Source organism: Pleurodeles waltl, chromosome 6 (genome assembly GCF_031143425.1).
Source record: "Pleurodeles waltl isolate 20211129_DDA chromosome 6, aPleWal1.hap1.20221129, whole genome shotgun sequence".
Taxonomy (NCBI): Eukaryota; Metazoa; Chordata; class Amphibia; order Caudata; family Salamandridae; genus Pleurodeles; species Pleurodeles waltl.
Window position 1 is genome coordinate 1,204,024,752 of NC_090445.1, and position 16,528 is coordinate 1,204,041,279.

The 16,528-nt window shown below is 48.5% G+C and overlaps 1 protein-coding gene across 2 annotated transcripts in view; it reads left to right on the forward strand.

Moving 5' to 3' along the window:
* LOC138300753 (nucleolar RNA helicase 2-like) overlaps positions 1 to 16,528 on the forward strand; it is a 338,402-nt gene that overhangs the window by 110,344 nt on the left and 211,530 nt on the right. For both annotated transcript variants that reach the window (XM_069240509.1, XM_069240510.1), the window contains exon 8: positions 5,683 to 5,828. In XM_069240509.1, coding sequence (XP_069096610.1) covers positions 5,683 to 5,828 — 146 coding nt within the window. The remainder of the gene's footprint in view (positions 1 to 5,682; positions 5,829 to 16,528) is intronic.

Sequence of the window (16,528 nt, forward strand, 5' to 3'; positions counted from 1 at the left end):
TCAAACAACTTCAACTCCTACAGGCTCAACCACCGCTTTTGGGGAGATAACTGCTTACTAGTCTATGCACAGCATGTGTATCTGCAGCTACACATACCATTGAACGGAAAATGTCACTTACCCAGTGTACATCTGTTCGTGGCATTAGTCGCTGCAGATTCACATGCGCCCACCCGCCTCCCCGGGAGCCTGTAGCCGTTTAGAAGTTGATCTTGAACATCTGTAAATTTGTAAATATATCACTTTAAACTACATTATGTACATACGTATTCACTCCATTGCATAGGCACTATTACTATAATACACAACTCCTACCTCACCCTCTGCGGGGAAAACAATCTAAGATGGAGTCGACGCCCATGCGCAATGGAGCCGAAATGGGAGGAGTCCCTTGATCTTGTGACTCGAAAAGACTTCTTCGAAGAAAAACTACTTGTAACACTCTGAGCCCAACACTAGATGGCGGGATGTGCACAGCATGTGAATCTGCAGTGACTAATGCCACGAACAGATGTACACTGGGTAAGCGACATTTTCTCTCTCTCTCTTTCTCTCTCTCTCTCTATATATATATATATATATATTTTTTTTTTTACTCTCTAGTAAACTTTACTTTGTCTACCCTTCACCATATGTGATGTCTCTATCAATCTATCCTCCATCCCCACTCTGACTCATCCCAAACCCATTCTACTTTCATCTCCTAAATAGCCCTGCCTAAGCTCTTCCTTCCTCTTCCACATCTAGCTCACCCAAATCTCAATTTACTACCATGATCTCCCAAAAACCGTACTAAATTATCCCTCGTTTATCTCACCTTTCACTCACCCAAAACCTCTCCTGCTACTATGGTCTCCCTAACCCTTTCCACAGACTCTCCCCTCCTCCATCCCCCCTTTACTCATCCCAAGCCTAATCGTATTACTATTAACTCCCAATTACCACTTCTGGGTTCTTCGCTCCTCCACCCCTCCATTACCCCAGTCAACACTGCAACTGTACTCATATTTCCCTATACTAATCCACCACTAATTCCTTTTGGGTTCCAGAGTAGCATGCTACTCACCGAAAAACGATTCGATGCCTCGTCAGGGGTAGTAAGCGCTATACAAATACTATTACAGTACAATACAAAAATTACAGCAGAAACCAGGCAAAAAGTTTGGGGGTGACCATGTCAAAAGAGGCACTTTCCTACAGAAAGTGATTAGCTTGTATTTCTAACACAGTGGCATGGGATTCTTCTGAGAAACTGAACTAGAGTTTGGATACTGCTCGTTGGACATGGCCCATTTTGCAGGTATGCCCTCTTAGTGAAGTGTAATGGTGCTGCCGGGGACCAGCAAGGCCCAGGAGAAGACTCAACCCAGGAGGGGGGAGTCGCAGGGGACCCTCAGCCACACAGAGGACCCACAGGAGCAGAGCCAGCACCCAGAGAAGTCCCACAGGACGGGGACACAGAAGTTGCAGAAGGAGCCTACGCAGCACTGCAGAAAGGGATCCCACGCCGCAGGAGAACCACGCAGAGGGCTATGCATCGCAGGAAGGAGTGCTGAGGACTGGAGCTATACGTCGCCTGAAGATCCCTTGGAGGAGATGCAAACAAGCCTTGGCAGCTGCAAGAGACACGGTGCATGGGGGTACTGTCCTGCGTGGGAAGTCAAGGACTTACCTCCACCAAAGTTGGACAGCTGGCCGGGAGTACCAAGAGGACTTCTCCGAACCACCACCCGTGATGCAGGATGCACGCAGCTCAGGATGAGATGAGATCCATGCAGCCGGTCGTCGTTTCAGTAGGTGCCAGTGGATGCAGGTGAGTGACTCCAAGGGAGATTCCTTCTTCTTTTGCTGGCTGAAGAGTATCTGTCTTCTGAGGATGCGCAGTGGGGGAAATGTTGCAGGAGCAGCGGAAACAAAGTTGCAAAAGAGTCTTCGTGGATTGTAGCGTTGTCTGTTCCTGGAGGGTCCAGTTGCCGTTCCAGTGGCCAGAAGTGGAAGTTGCAGAGGAGTCCTGCTGGAATCTTGCAAACTAAATCTAAGGACCCACCCAAGAGAGAGACCCTCAATAGCCCTGAAAGTGGGATTTGTCACCTAGCCAGGTAAGCACACATCAGGAGGGGGCTTTGACGTCACCTGCCTGGCCTGGCCACTCAGATGCACTCCTATGCTCCCAGAGTTCCCTGCCAACCTTGGAAACAAGATGGCAGAACCCAGGGTCCCTCTGGAGGAGCTCTTGAGTGATGGACGGGAGTGATCTCTCCCCTTTCCATTCTCCAGTTTTGTGCCAGAGCAGGGACAGGAGTACGGGGGACGGGGGGTTAGTTAGTCCCTGAACCGGTGTGGACTGGTTTATGCATGGAGGGCACCAAATGTGCCCTTCAAAGCACACCAATGTCTTTGGGAGGCTACCCCTCCCAAACCAGTCACACACTGTTTCGAAAGGGAGTGTTACCTCTCTCTCCCAAAGGAAATTCTTTGTCCTGCCTTCCTGTGCTACATCATATCAATCAGCGGGCTCTTTCTGAGGTAGCAACCATTTCCCCACCTTCCTAACTCTGACACGATGCCTCTATCTTCCAGAAGGGCTCGTGTCCTCCATGAAATATTCGGCACAGACTCTGATAATGGGCGGCTATGTTCCTATGAATGAGATTGCCCAGCCATAACAAGAGAATAACTGGTAAGAAGACCCCCAGGATGTCAGTGGTCTTGATTAAAACTCTGGACATTGGACTAGTTGCAGGCTGACGTGGTTGTAGATGCACCCACCTCTAGACTATTGTGAACCTCATAACATCCTTTGTGTTCACTGTAGGAAAGTGCCTCTTTTTTACGTGGTAACCCCCCACTTTTTGCTAAGTACAGGATGTGATCTTGACTGAAAGTGCACTGGGTTCCTACTAAATAGGTCACCAGTACCAGAGCTCTTTCCCAAAACTTGTATAGTTGTTTACCCAATTGGCAAAACCTTTAGTCTCCCCTAAGTCCCTAGTAAGTGGTACCCCTGGTACCTAGGTGCTGGGGTACAAAAGAGGGTCCCTAAGGGCTGCAGTACGAATTGTGCCAACCTAAGGGACCACTCAGCACGCACATTGCAGGCTGGTGCAGACAAAAGTAAAAACACGATATGGCACACAGCCTGTGTGCTATCGCCCCTAACTCGGCATGCAAAATATGACACCCTTGAAGAAGACCTTACAACCCTAAGAAAGGCTGCATTATACTACATGTGTGGGCATATCTTGCTGAGCAGATATGCCCCTGCTATGTCTTTGTTGATTCTCGGACATAGTAAGAGACCAGTGAAGCCATTTTAAATTCATGTGCTGGACATTGGTCAATACAAATTCCCCAGTTACATGATGGCTTCACTGAAGATAGGAATGGTCGATATCAAACATCTCATTGGTGAACCTACACTGCTGCCAGTTTTGGATTTATCAATACCTGCACCCAGAGGGCATCTTAGAGGTGCCTTCTGAATCTGTGCCAGCCTCTGGTTTGCTCGCAGACCAGTTTCTGCCATCCTGCCACCCGAGACACCCTTCTGGAACCCTAGGGTGACAATCGTCTGCTCACAAGAGGCCCAGAACAAAAGCCCGTTTGGAGAGAGGGTGTAACACCCACTCCCACAGGATGAATTGCTGATTAGCCTTCCTAAGGCAGCATGCGTCATACGGCTACCACCTTTGAACCTGGCTCCCCTCACAGGAGAGAATGCTATCCCCTCACCCCCGGCCAGAGCTCACTTGGCACTTGGACAGGCAGGAAAATTAGCTAGTCAGGCGTGCAACCACCAGGCTAGTACCACCCCGGAGTTGGCCTACTACTAGGTGGACACCTTTGTGATGGTATACCTAGAAATTCCGGGACAGGGTTATGCCCACTTCCCTCAGGAAGTAGTCATATGGGGACGTAGTGACCCCAAGGGTCTGTAGTCTATTGGCTACTATCCGACACATCCCTAAAACACTTAAATTCAGTATTTAGGGGAGCCCCTGGTACCAGAGAAGCAGATTCTGCTGACGTAAGAAGACCAAGGACACCAAAGAGCCGAAACAGCAGAAGAGGAGAAAAGAAGCGACTAACCTGGTACCAACCTCACTGGCCTGTCTGCATCCCTCGTTGAAATCTGCAGCCATAACTCCAGAATCCTGGGAGAACTGCCTGCCTTTGAAAAAGACTCGAGGTCGCCGATGAACTGTGGACCTGTTCTCTAGCCAACTCCAAAAGAAGGGACTCTGAAGCCTCCAAAACATGACACCTGAAGCCAGCACTCACCCACTGCCTCTGACCCAAGTTGATGTGGACTACCGGTGGCAGCAAGGTTCCTCAGCCCTCCAGAGTACAAGTCTATTGTGATTTTACCCCTCCTGGACCCGCTGACAAAGCCTGCAGCTTCTGCACGCACCCACCCCCTTCTGTGACCGCTCTTGTCAGAACATCCTGACACCTAAGGACATCTCTACACCAGCCACCCCTCAGCCATGGAGCAGAGGACCAAAGGTGCCTACCAGTGACCGAGCATCGAGTGGCCTGAGCCCCGCTATTGGTTCAGCCCGACGGTCCTCCTGGCCAGAGCCTGCAGCCCCCTTTCGCAGTGACCTATCTCCATAGGAACTCATTGAGCACCCAGTGATGTTTTGCACTCTGCACCCAGCTGCCCCTGCGCCACTGGGGGTGTACTACTGGTGCTGCCTTGAACCTTGCCCACTTCTCACCTTAACTCCTGGAGATTGGTCTTGTAAGGTGCCGTACTCTACCTGTTTGCAAAAAGACAACATTGTAGAACTCACAAATTGCACTGTGTCCACTTTTTAAAATGAAAAATAATTTCTAGTTAGAAAAATCGTTCAGGTAAGTACTTTTTTTTTTTTTAATGCTTAAACCTACATAAAGATACTTGCTATTTTTAGGGTCGAGCTTACGTATTGCTTGTGAGATGCTTTAGTAGTTAGAAAAGGCCTCGGAGCCCCCTCCATGTCACGTCAGTGTCTTTCATTGGTTTGAGGGCTTGCCTTTTAAAATCTGCTTGATTTCATTAGTGGAAGGTATGCATACGTCATGCCTTTTCCAGTGGTTAGCCCTCCTCGAGCGCAGCGACGAAGTACTGAAAACACATGAGGCTCGCTGTTTTCCATCTGGTTTGTTGACTACTTTTTATCTTCTTTCACAGCGCGATCTCGCTTCACATACCACATATAGCTTCTGCTTCCTACATTCACACATTAATATGCGTATGTGGTAGCGGCTATAGGAATCTCTGATTCAAACATCTTTAAGTAGTAATTTTCCTATCCTGACATTAGGTTTACAGTGTCCATAGTCCGATGATATGGATCATCCTCTGAACGTGGGGCAATATAGGTGCTCTAAATCAGACTTTCTTTAATAAATTCAGAACCCCTAGGTGCTTACAAAGTTTAGCATGCCTGCTAGTATAAAAGAGTGATATTTACTTTATTGACTGGGACACAGTTAAATGCTACATTCACGGCCCATGAGTTGAACCTTTGAAATGCTAAGTGCTCACTATACAAGTGCTATTTAACGGTAACAGTAACCTATCTTTGTAGCTATTTAAAAGTTTAGCATGTTAAAATCTTTCTATAAAACTGTCTCATTCAGCAGTTTTTGTGCATCTTTCCTCTTCTAAATACTTGACCCTTTGTTTTCCTCCAGAATCTGAAGATAATCCTCAAACATTGCTTTTCTCTGCTACTTGTCCACAATGGGTTTATGAGGTTGCACGTAAATACATGAAATCAAAATATGAACAAGTTGACCTTGTTGGAAAGAGGACTCAAAGGGCTGCTACTACTGTAGAGGTAAGTGTGAAAGTGAATGTAATGTAGAAAATGAAATAACTCATGGTAATTGAGTAAGACATTTAAAAGATCTTGTTAAGAGCTCCTTTTTCAGTTTGAGATTAGGCAGGGGGCAAGCACTGTAGGAGGCTGGACTGGCTTGTAGTGAGTACCAAGGGGTACTTGCACCTTGCACCAGGCCCAGTTATCCCTTATTAGTGTATAGGGTGTCTAGCAGCTTAGGCTGATAGATAATGGTAGCTTAGCAGAGCAGCTTAGGCTGATCTAGGAGACGTGTGAAGCTACTACAGTACCACTTAGTGTCATATGCACAATATCATAAGAAAACACAATACACAGTTATACTAAAAATAAAGGTACTTTATTTTTATGACAATATGCCAAAGTATCTTAGAGTGTACCCTCAGTGAGAGGATAGGAAATATACACAAGATATATATACACAATAGCAAAAATATGCAGTATAGTCTTAGAAAACAGTGCAAACAATGTATAGTTACAATAGGATGCAATGGGGAAACCTAGGGATAGGGGCAACACAAACCATATACTCCAAAAGTGGAATGCGAACCACGAATGGACCCCAAACCTATGTGACCTTGTAGAGGGTCGCTGGGACTATTAGAAAATAGTGAGAGTTAGCAAAATAACCCTCCCCAAGACCCTGAAAAGTGAGTGCAAAGTGCACTAAAGTTCCCCTAAGGACCAAGAAGTCGTGTTAGAGGAATAATGCAGGAAAGACACAAACCAACAATGCAACAACTGTGGATTTCCAATCTAGGTTATCTGTGGAACAAGGGGACCAAGTCCAAAAGTCACAAGCAAGTCGGAGATGGGCAGATGCCCAGGAAATGCCAGCTGCGGGTGCAAAGAAGCTTCTACTGGACAGAAGAAGCTGTGGTTTCTGCAGGAACGAAAAGGGCTAGAGACTTCCCCTTTGGTGGACGGATCCCTCTCGCCATGGAGAGTCGTGCAGAAGTGTTTTCCCGCCGAAAGAACGGCAACAAGCCTTGCTAGCTGCAAATCGTGCGGTTAGCGTTTTTGGACGCTGCTGTGGCCCTGGAGGGACCAGGAGGTCGCAAATTGGACCAGGAGAGAGAGGGGACGTCGAGCAAGACATGGAGCCCTCTCAGCAGCAGGTAGCACCCGGAGAAGTGCCAGAAACAGGCACTACGAGGATGCGTGAAACGGTGCTCACCCGAAGTTACACAAAGGAGTCCCACGTCGCCGGAGACCAACTTAGAAAGTCGTGCAATGCAGGTTAGAGTGCCGTGGACCCAGGCTTGGCTGTGCACAAAGGATTTCCGCCGGAAGTGCACAGAGGCCGGAGTAGCTGCAAAAGTCGCGGTTCCCAGCAATGCAGCCCAGCGAGGTGAGGCAAGGACTTACCTCCACCAAACTTGGACTGAAGAGTCACTGGACTGTGGGGGTCACTTGGAGAGAGTTGCTGGATTCAAGGGACCTCGCTCGTCGTGCTGAGAGGAGACCCAAGGGACCGGTAATGCAGCTTTTTGGTGCCTGCGGTTGCAGGGGGAAGATTCCGTCGACCCACGGGAGATTTCTTCGGAGCTTCTGGTGCAGAGAGGAGGCAGACTACCCCCACAGCATGCACAGACAGGAAAACAGTCGAGAAGGCGGCAGGATCAGCGTTAGAGTTGCAGTAGTCGTCTTTGCTACTATGTTGCAGGTTTGCAGGCTTCCAGCGCGGTCAGCAGTCGATTCCTTATCAGAAGGTGAAGAGAGAGATGCAGAGGAACTCGGCTGAGCTCTTGCATTCGTTATCTAAAGTTTCCCCAGAGACAGAGACCCTAAATAGCCAGAAAAGAGGGTTTGGCTACCTAGGAGAGAGGATAGGCTAGCAACACCTGAAGGAGCCTATCACAAGGAGTCTCTGACGTCACCTGGTGGCACTGGCCACTCAGAGCAGTCCAGTGTGCCAGCAGCACCTCTGTTTCCAAGATGGCAGAGGTCTGGAGCACACTGGAGGAGCTCTGGACACCTCCCAGGGGAGGTGCAAGTCAGGGGAGTGGTCACTCCCCTTTCCTTTGTCCAGTTTCGCGCCAGAGCAGGGCTAAGGGGTCCCCTGAACCGGTGTAGACTGGCTTATGCAGAATTGGGCACCTCTGTGCCCAACAAAGCATTTCCAGAGGCTGGGGGAGGCTACTCCTCCCCTGCCTTCACACCATTTTCCAAAGGGAGAGGGTGTCACACCCTCTCTCAGAGGAAGTTCTTTGTTCTGCCATCCTGGGCCAGGCCTGGCTGGACCCCAGGAGGGCAGATGCCTGTCTGAGGGGTTGGCAGCAGCAGCAGCTGCAGTGAAACCCCAGGAAGGGCAGTTTGGCAGTACCAGGGTCTGTGCTACAGACCACTGGGATCATGGAATTGTGCCAACAATGCCAGGATGGCATAGAGGGGGCAATTCCATGATCTTAGACATGTTACATGGCCATATTCGGAGTTACCATTGTGAAGCTACATATAGGTAGTGACCTATATGTAGTGCACGCGTGTAATGGTGCCCCCGCACTCACAAAGTTCAGGGAATTGGCTCTGAACAATGTGGGGGCACCTTGGCTAGTGCCAGGGTGCCCTCACACTAAGTAACTTTGCACCTAACCTTTACCAGGTAAAGGTTAGACATATAGGTGACTTATAAGTTACTTAAGTGCAGTGTAAAATGGCTGTAAAATAACGTGGACGTTATTTCACTCAGGCTGCAGTGGCAGGCCTGTGTAAGAATTGTCAGAGCTCCCTATGGGTGGCAAAAGAAATGCTGCAGCCCATAGGGATCTCCTGGAACCCCAATACCCTGGGTACCTCAGTACCATATACTAGGGAATTATAAGGGTGTTCCAGTAAGCCAATGTAAATTGGTAAAAATGGTCACTAGCCTGTTAGTGACAATTTGGAAAGAAATGAGAGAGCATAACCACTGAGGTTCTGATTAGCAGAGCCTCAGTGAGACAGTTAGTCACTACACAGGTAACACATTCAGGCACACTTATGAGCACTGGGGCCCTGGGTTACCAGGGTCCCAGTGACACATACAACTAAAACAACATATATACAGTGAAAAATGGGGGTAACATGCCAGGCAAGATGGTACTTTCCTACAAGCACTCTCTCTCAACATGATGTAATCTACATCTGTGGGCTTTAACCACGCCCATCACTTTAATTCGTTCCTTGTCCTGCCTATCAAAATTCCCTTGATTTCGTAGGTAAATGCTTCATGTTTGTCCTGCCTTGAGGCTGCTTTGTTGCCGCCTTGCAGACTGGCCCTTTTACGTGGATCATTGCGTGATCGGCTACATAGCTTAGTGTGGCAGACAATTTTTCCTCTTCCTTGTTTTGGGCATGCTGCTGTTTATTTGTAGTGTCTGAGCACTTTACATCAAGATGTCATATAGCGCAAACAAGATCGAAGAGCGCTTTACATGACTTCGTGAAGTTGCATCTAGTCTCCCCTCTTCATGACCTGATTGCACAGCATAAAACTTTACTCAAAAGAGGAAATTAATTTTTCTGCATGATGCCCGAAAGTTGAATTCAAGATTGCAGGATGCAGTCTCTTATGTTGCCAAAAGAGGTCCGAAGGGACACTCAAGGACAGCCTAAGGTACTGCACCCTTTCCCTGGTATTATAAATATAATGCCGTAAAGATAGCCCTGTTCTTCCTGATTACATTTCACATGCTTTACCTAATCTTGTTTTCTTTTGGTCCATGCTATCCAAAGCTTTCCCACAGTAATTAATGCTCTCCGTCAACAAATCAAAACGTCTTAAAATGTGGCTTAGTGCCAAAGCTTCTCTCTTTGTAACTGGGGAACAAAGTTTGAGTATTGGTGTTGGTTCACCATTCTGTGATTCTGGGCTATTCACGTAATCTCAACGTGCCCCCAAAAAATTAATCTGCACTTGTGTAATATAATTGGTGCTCTTGTAAAGTGCTTTGATACCTGCTGGCTGAGTTTACTACACCTACAAATCCGCTTTCCTCCTTCTTTCCACTGCCCTTTAAGCCCTTGTCCGTGCTCCCTGCTTACCATATAATAGTATGTTTCAGCTCCTGAAAGCATGGGATGAAAGTGTTTTTACACATATTGGCGCTCGTCACGTTGATTGAGGCTCCCTCCAGTTTCAACTTCCTCTTAGTAACAGCAGCGAAGAGGTGTCAGGAGGTTGCTACTTTTTTTTTTTTTTTTTTTTCAGCCAGCATATTGTCTCCCCTCCCTCATAACCTGTATGCACAGTGGAAGACTTATTTCTCAAATGGGTGCTGCGCTTTTTTTTTCACCACCATGCCTGTAAGTCATTGGAGATGTGTTGACTTCAAGATTGCAGGGTGTAGTATGTTATGTGGCCATATGAGGTCCCAAGGGACACCCAGTGGTACTGCACCCCTTCCCTGCTTCGTGCACATTACAACAGTGAATGCGCTATGCAAATATCATCACTTAACTTCATACAAAAAAAAAGTTAAAAAAAACAAAATGCCACTTTCAGTACCAGTTGCTCAAACGTTTACAAATGCAAGACGTTTGCGTTGCAAATGCTTGTTCATCTCCTCTTCTCGCACTTAAAAATCTAGGTGAAGAGTCTCACATTATGTGGGGGAAATTTATACATGATTGCTTTTGGTATGTCAGAATAGAGGCACACAATGCTTTGTAGGGTAAATGTATCTTGTTGTAACTTTATCAAAGCAAACATTATCCCTTAACTTGGCTGTGAAAATATTAAGGCTGCTGCATAACTTGTATCTTTACATGCTGTACCTATCCCAGCCATATAGTGTTGGGTCCAGAATATTAAGAATTTTTTTCTTAGTAATTTGTTCTGGTTTCAGACAACTGGTGACATCAGCCTAATGATCATATGGTACTGGGATGCATGATCAACCTTAGAATAATTATTTGCGCCAAGCCTTGGAATAATAGGTTTATTCTCAATCGTATTACTCGCAGCCATTTATTTTGCCACAGCAAAGGAGTAAAGGAGCCTCAGTGATGTGTGGTTCAAGATGTTTGGGAGGACAACCATTTTCATTCAGCACTGAATCAGATCATATCCAAATTGCTTCTGATGGAGTGGTCAAGATGGGAATGGAGAATTCCTCTTAAAGTTCGTCCTTAATTTCAGTGAAAGAAAACTATAAAGTCATGGGCAGAATGGTGCTGAAAGCATCATTCCTTGATAGTTAAGAAATAATCTCATGTCCCAATGGGGCTTTGGAAGAGGAGTTTAGGGATGACAATGCCCAAGTGGATGAGACAGATTTATATGCAGAGCCATGTATGAGTTTTGATGTGAGTGAAGGAGACAAGATCCGTTAACCACTAGATCCCCTTTAGAGACATAGTGGTTCTGTAGAGCGTGCTGATGGACACCCACCTAAACCCACAAAGTAGGCTGAATTCTGTCTTGTAACTGCCTCAGAGTAGTAATGCTGGAAGCCACATCACTGTTAAATCTGTCAAGGTAACTCATATTGCTGCCTCATTGTACTTGAAAAAAGAACCTCCACCCTAATCTGAAGGTGTGACCAAAAGTTGGCCCTGTAAAATTTGAAGTCTGAGGATCTGTGCCCTTCCTTGCCCATTGTGATATTAGACCCATTATATGCCAGGCTTCTGATGCCACCAGAGTGGATGTGAGAAACTTGCAATAGCTTCTTGGCACAGAAAGGTGGCGTCTCATGCCTTCTGATCTTCATCTGGATGTGCCATCATGCAGTCTTATTAAACTCTACCCTGCATTCTGACATTCGGTCATTTTTCCCCACGTCTTAAGTGTAAAGAAATGCCTCATTGGCATGGTTACCCCTGACTTTTTACCTTTGCTGATGCTAAGTTTTGATTGAAAGTGTGCTGGGACCCTGCTACCCAGGCCCCAGCACCAGTGTTGTTTCCCTAATCTGTACCTTTGTCTCCACAATTGACACAACCCTGGCACTCAAGTAAGTCCCTTGTAACTGGTACCCCTGGCACCAAGGGCCCTGATGCCAGGGAAGGTCTCTAAGGGCTGCAGCATGTCTTATGCCACCCGGGGGACCCCGTACTCGGCACATGCACACTGCCTCACAGCTTGTGTGTGCTGGTGGGGAGAAAATGACTAAGTCGACATGGCACTCCCCTCGGAGTGCCATGCCAACCTCACACTGCCTGTGGCATAGGTAAGTCTCCTCTCTAGCAGGCCTTACAGCCCTAGGACAGGGTTCACTATACCACAGGTGAGGGCATAGTTGCATGGGCACTATGCCCCTACAGTGTCTAAGCCAAATCTTAGACATTGTAAGTGCAGGGTAGCCATAAAGAGTATCTGGTCTGGGAGTTTGTCAAACACGAACTCCACATTTCCATAATGGCTACACTGAAAACTGGGAAGTTTGGTATCAAACTTCTCAGCACAATAAATGCACACTGATGCCAGTGTACATTTTATTGTGAAACACACCCCCAGAGGGCACCTTAGAGGTGCCCCCTGAAACTGTATCCAACTATCTGTGTAGGCTGACTGGTTCCAGCAGCCTGCCACACTAGAGACATGTTGCTGGCCCCATGGGGAGAGTGCCTTTGTCACTCTGAGGCCAGTAACAAAGCCTGCACTGGGTGGAGATGCTAACACCTCCCCCAGGCAGGAGCTGTAACACCTGGCGGTGAGCCTCAAAGGCTCACCCCTTTGTTCCAGCACCGCAGGACACTCCAGCTAGTGGAGTTGCCCGCCCCCTCCGGCCACGGCCCCCACTTTTGGCGGCAAGGCCGGAGAAAATAATGAGAACAACAAGGAGGAGTCACTGGCCAGTCAGGACAGCCCCTAAGGTGTCCTGAGCTGAAGTGACTCTAACTTTTAGAAATCCTCCATCTTGCAGATGGAGGATTCCCCCAATAGGATTAGGGATGTGCCCCCCTCCCCTTGGGAGGAGGCACAAAGAGGGTGTACTCACCCTCAGGGCTAGTAGCCATTGGCTACTAACCCCCCCAGACCTAAACACGCCCTTAAATTTAGTATTTAAGGGCTTCCCTGAACCTAGGAAAACAGATTCCTGAAACTACACGAAGAAGAGGACTGCTGAGCTGAAAAACCCCTGCAGAGGAAGAACAGAAGACACCAACTGCTTTGGCCCCAGACTCACCGGCCTGTCTCCTGCCTTCCAAAGAAACCTGCTCCAGCGACGCTTTCCAAGGGACCAGCGACCTCTGAATCCTCTGAGGACTGCCCTGCTTCAAGAAAGACAAGAAACTCCCGAGGACAGCGGCACTGCTCCAAAAGAACTGCAACTTTGTTTCAAGGAGCAGATTTAAAGACCCCTGCAACTCCCCGCAAGAAGCGTGAGACTTGCAACACTGCACCCGGCGACCCCGACTCGACTGGTGGAGAACCAACACCTCAGGGAGGACCCTCCGTCGACTCCAAGACTGTGAGTAACCAAAGTTGTCCCCCCTGAGCCCCCACAGCGACGCCTGCAGAGGGAATCCCGAGGCTCCCCCTGACCGCGACTGCCTGAACTCCATTTCCCGACGGCTGGAAAAGACCCTGCACCCGCAGCCCCCAGCACCTGAAGGAACGGAACTCCGGTGCAGGAGTGACCCCCAGGAGGCCCTCTCCCTTGCCCAGGTGGTGGCTACCCCGAGGAGCCCCCCCCTTGCCTGCCTGCATCGCTTCATCGCTGAAGAGACCCCTTGGTCTCCCATAGGAAACTATTGGAAACCCGATGGGTGTTCCCACACTGCACCCGGCCGCCCCCGCGCTGCTGAGGGTGTACTTTTTGTGCTGACTCGTGTCCCCCCGGTGCCCTACAAAACCCCCCTGGTCTGCCCTCCGAAGACACGGGTACTCACCTGCTGGCAGACTGGAACTGGGGCACCCCCCTTCTCTCCATTGAAGCCTATGTGGTTTGGGCACCTCTTTGACCTTTGCACCTGACGGGCCCTGAGCTGCTGGTGTGATAACTTTGGGGTTGCTCTGAACCCCCAACGGTGGGCTACCTTGGACCCAAAACAGAAACCTGTAAGTGACTTACTTACCTGTTAAAACTAACATTACTTTACCTCCCCCAGGAACTGTGAAAATTGCACTGTGTCCACTTTTAAAACAGCTATTTGTGTTTTATGTAAAAAGTATAAATGCTAATGTAATGATTCAAAGTTCCTTAAGTACTTACCTGCAATACCTTTCAAATGAGATATTACATGTAGAATTTGAACCTGTGGTTCTTAAAATAAACTAAGAAAATATATTTTTCTATAACAAAACCTATTGGCTGGATTTGTCTCTGAGTGTGTGTTCCTCATTTATTGCCTGTGTGTATGTACAACAAATGCTTAACACTACTCCTTTGATAAGCCTACTGCTCGACCACACTACCACAAAATAGAGCATTAGTATTATCTCTTTTTGCCACTATCTTACCTCTAAGGGGAACCCTTGGACTCTGTGCATACTATTCCTTACTTTGAAATAGTGCATACAGAGCCAACTTCCTACAGGTACCTAAGGTACTTACACCATATACCAGGTTCAGGTATCCCCTCTTAGTGAAGTGTAGGCAGTGTCTAGAAGCCAGGCTCTCTAGAGGTAGCTGTGGATGAGCAGCCAAGGCTTAACTAGGAGACATGCAAAACCACTGAAGTCACACAGCACTTACACACTTTATTTTTGGTCACACAATACCAAAAAAGTACTAGAAGGGCAACCCTCCAATAGGAGGTAAGTATTACAGAAATATATACGCTAGTACACAGCAATAGGCATAGAAAAGGTTAGAAATCTGTGTAAATGTAGTCAACTGTGACCCTAGGAGGAGCCCAAACCATACTCTAAAAAAAAATGGAATGCGAACACAGGACCCTCACCTAAGTCAGTGGAATTTGTAGATGGGAGCTGGTAGTACTAGAAAACCACAGAGGTAAGTAACACAGTCCTCTACCCCAACCTCCCCAGGGGATTCCTGGAGAGGAAGACCTGTGGAGAGAGGGGACCAAGTCCAAGAGTCACAGTGGAGTCCAGAGGATTAGGAGCTACTACCCACCCAGCTGTACTTGCTGGAGTTGGTCGACGGTGATGAAGAGAAGGTCAACACTGCAGCCCGGGAACTGGAGAAGAGTTCCTGAGGGATGCAGATGTCCCACGCTGAAAGGAAGATCGCAGACTAGTGTTGGTGCATGAATTAAACCAACAAGTCTTGGCAAAGGCACATATCACAATTGTTGGAAAGTGGTGCTGCTGGGAACCAGCATGGCCCAGCAGCATTCGGCCCAGGAAGGGGAGTCGGAGGGGACCCTCAGCGACACAGTGAGCCCACAGGAGCGAAGGCAGCACCCACAGGAGTCCCACAGAAAGGGGACACGAGTTGCAGAAGAGCTCACGCAGCACGACTGAAGAAGGGTCCCACACCACAGGAGAGCGACGCAGAGAGCTGTGCGTCGCAGGAAGGAGTGCTGGGGGCTGAAGCTATGCAATAGGAAGGCAAGGGCTTAACTCCACCAAAGTTGAACAGCTGGCAGATAGGGCCAAGAGGACTACTACTGACCACCACCCATGATGCAGGATCCACGCAGCTCAGGCTGAGAGGAGATCCACACAGCCGGTCGTCGTTGCAGCAGGTGCCTGCGGCTGCAGGGAGTGACTCCTTCACGCCAAAGGAGATTCCTTCTTTCTTCTCGTGCAGACTGAAGATTTGCCATCCTCTGAGGATGCACAGCCAGAGAAATGTTCCAGAAGCTGGTAGGAGCCGCGGGTACAATCTTGCTAGAAGGATCTTCTTCGTGGAGGCAGATTGTCAGTTCCTGAAGTGTCCCGTCGCTGTTCCAGTGGCTAGAAGTCGAAGTAGAGGTTACAGAGGAGTCCTGCTGGAATGTGGCAAGCTGAATCTGAGGACTCACCCAAGAGAGAGACCCTAAATAGCCCTGAAAGGGGAATTGGTCACCCAACCAGGTAAGCACCTATCGGGAGGGGGCTCCGACGTCACCTGCCTGGCCTGGCCACTCAGATGCTCCCAGAGGTCCCTGCAAACCTAAGGTTACAAGATGGCAGCACCCAGGGTCTCTCTGTAGGAGCTCTGGGCACCACCCCTGGGGTGGTGATGGACAGGGGAATGGTAACTGTATGTGACCTATGTCCAGTTCATGCATAAAATGGCGTACCCATCTACAAGTCCAGGAAAATGGAACTGGAGTTTGAGGGGGCACCTCTGCAATTGCTGGGGTGCCTGCACACACAGGTACTTGCACCCTGCCCTCTGGGATAGGAGGGCCTGCCATAGGGGTGACTTAATGACCTGTTGCAGTGACCTGGTAGTGAAAGGGTGCATGCACCCTTTCACCCAGGCTGCAATGGCAGGCCTGCAGAACACTTTGCATGGGCTCTCAATGGGTAGCATAATGTTCGATGGCATGTGTAGCTGCAGATACACATTGTAAGGAAATGCCTCCTTGGCATGGTTGCCCCCTGACTTTTTGCCTTTGCTGATGCTATGTTTACAATTGAAAGTGTGCTGAGGCCTGCTAACCAGGCCCCAGCACCAGTGTTCTTTCCCTAACCTGTACTTTTGTATCCACAATTGGCAGACCCTGGCATCCAGATAAGTCCCTTGTAACTGGTACTTCTAGTACCAAGGGCCCTGATGCCAAGGAAGGTCTCTAAGGGCTGCAGCATGTCTTATGCCACCCTGAAGACCTCTCACTCAGCACAGACACAC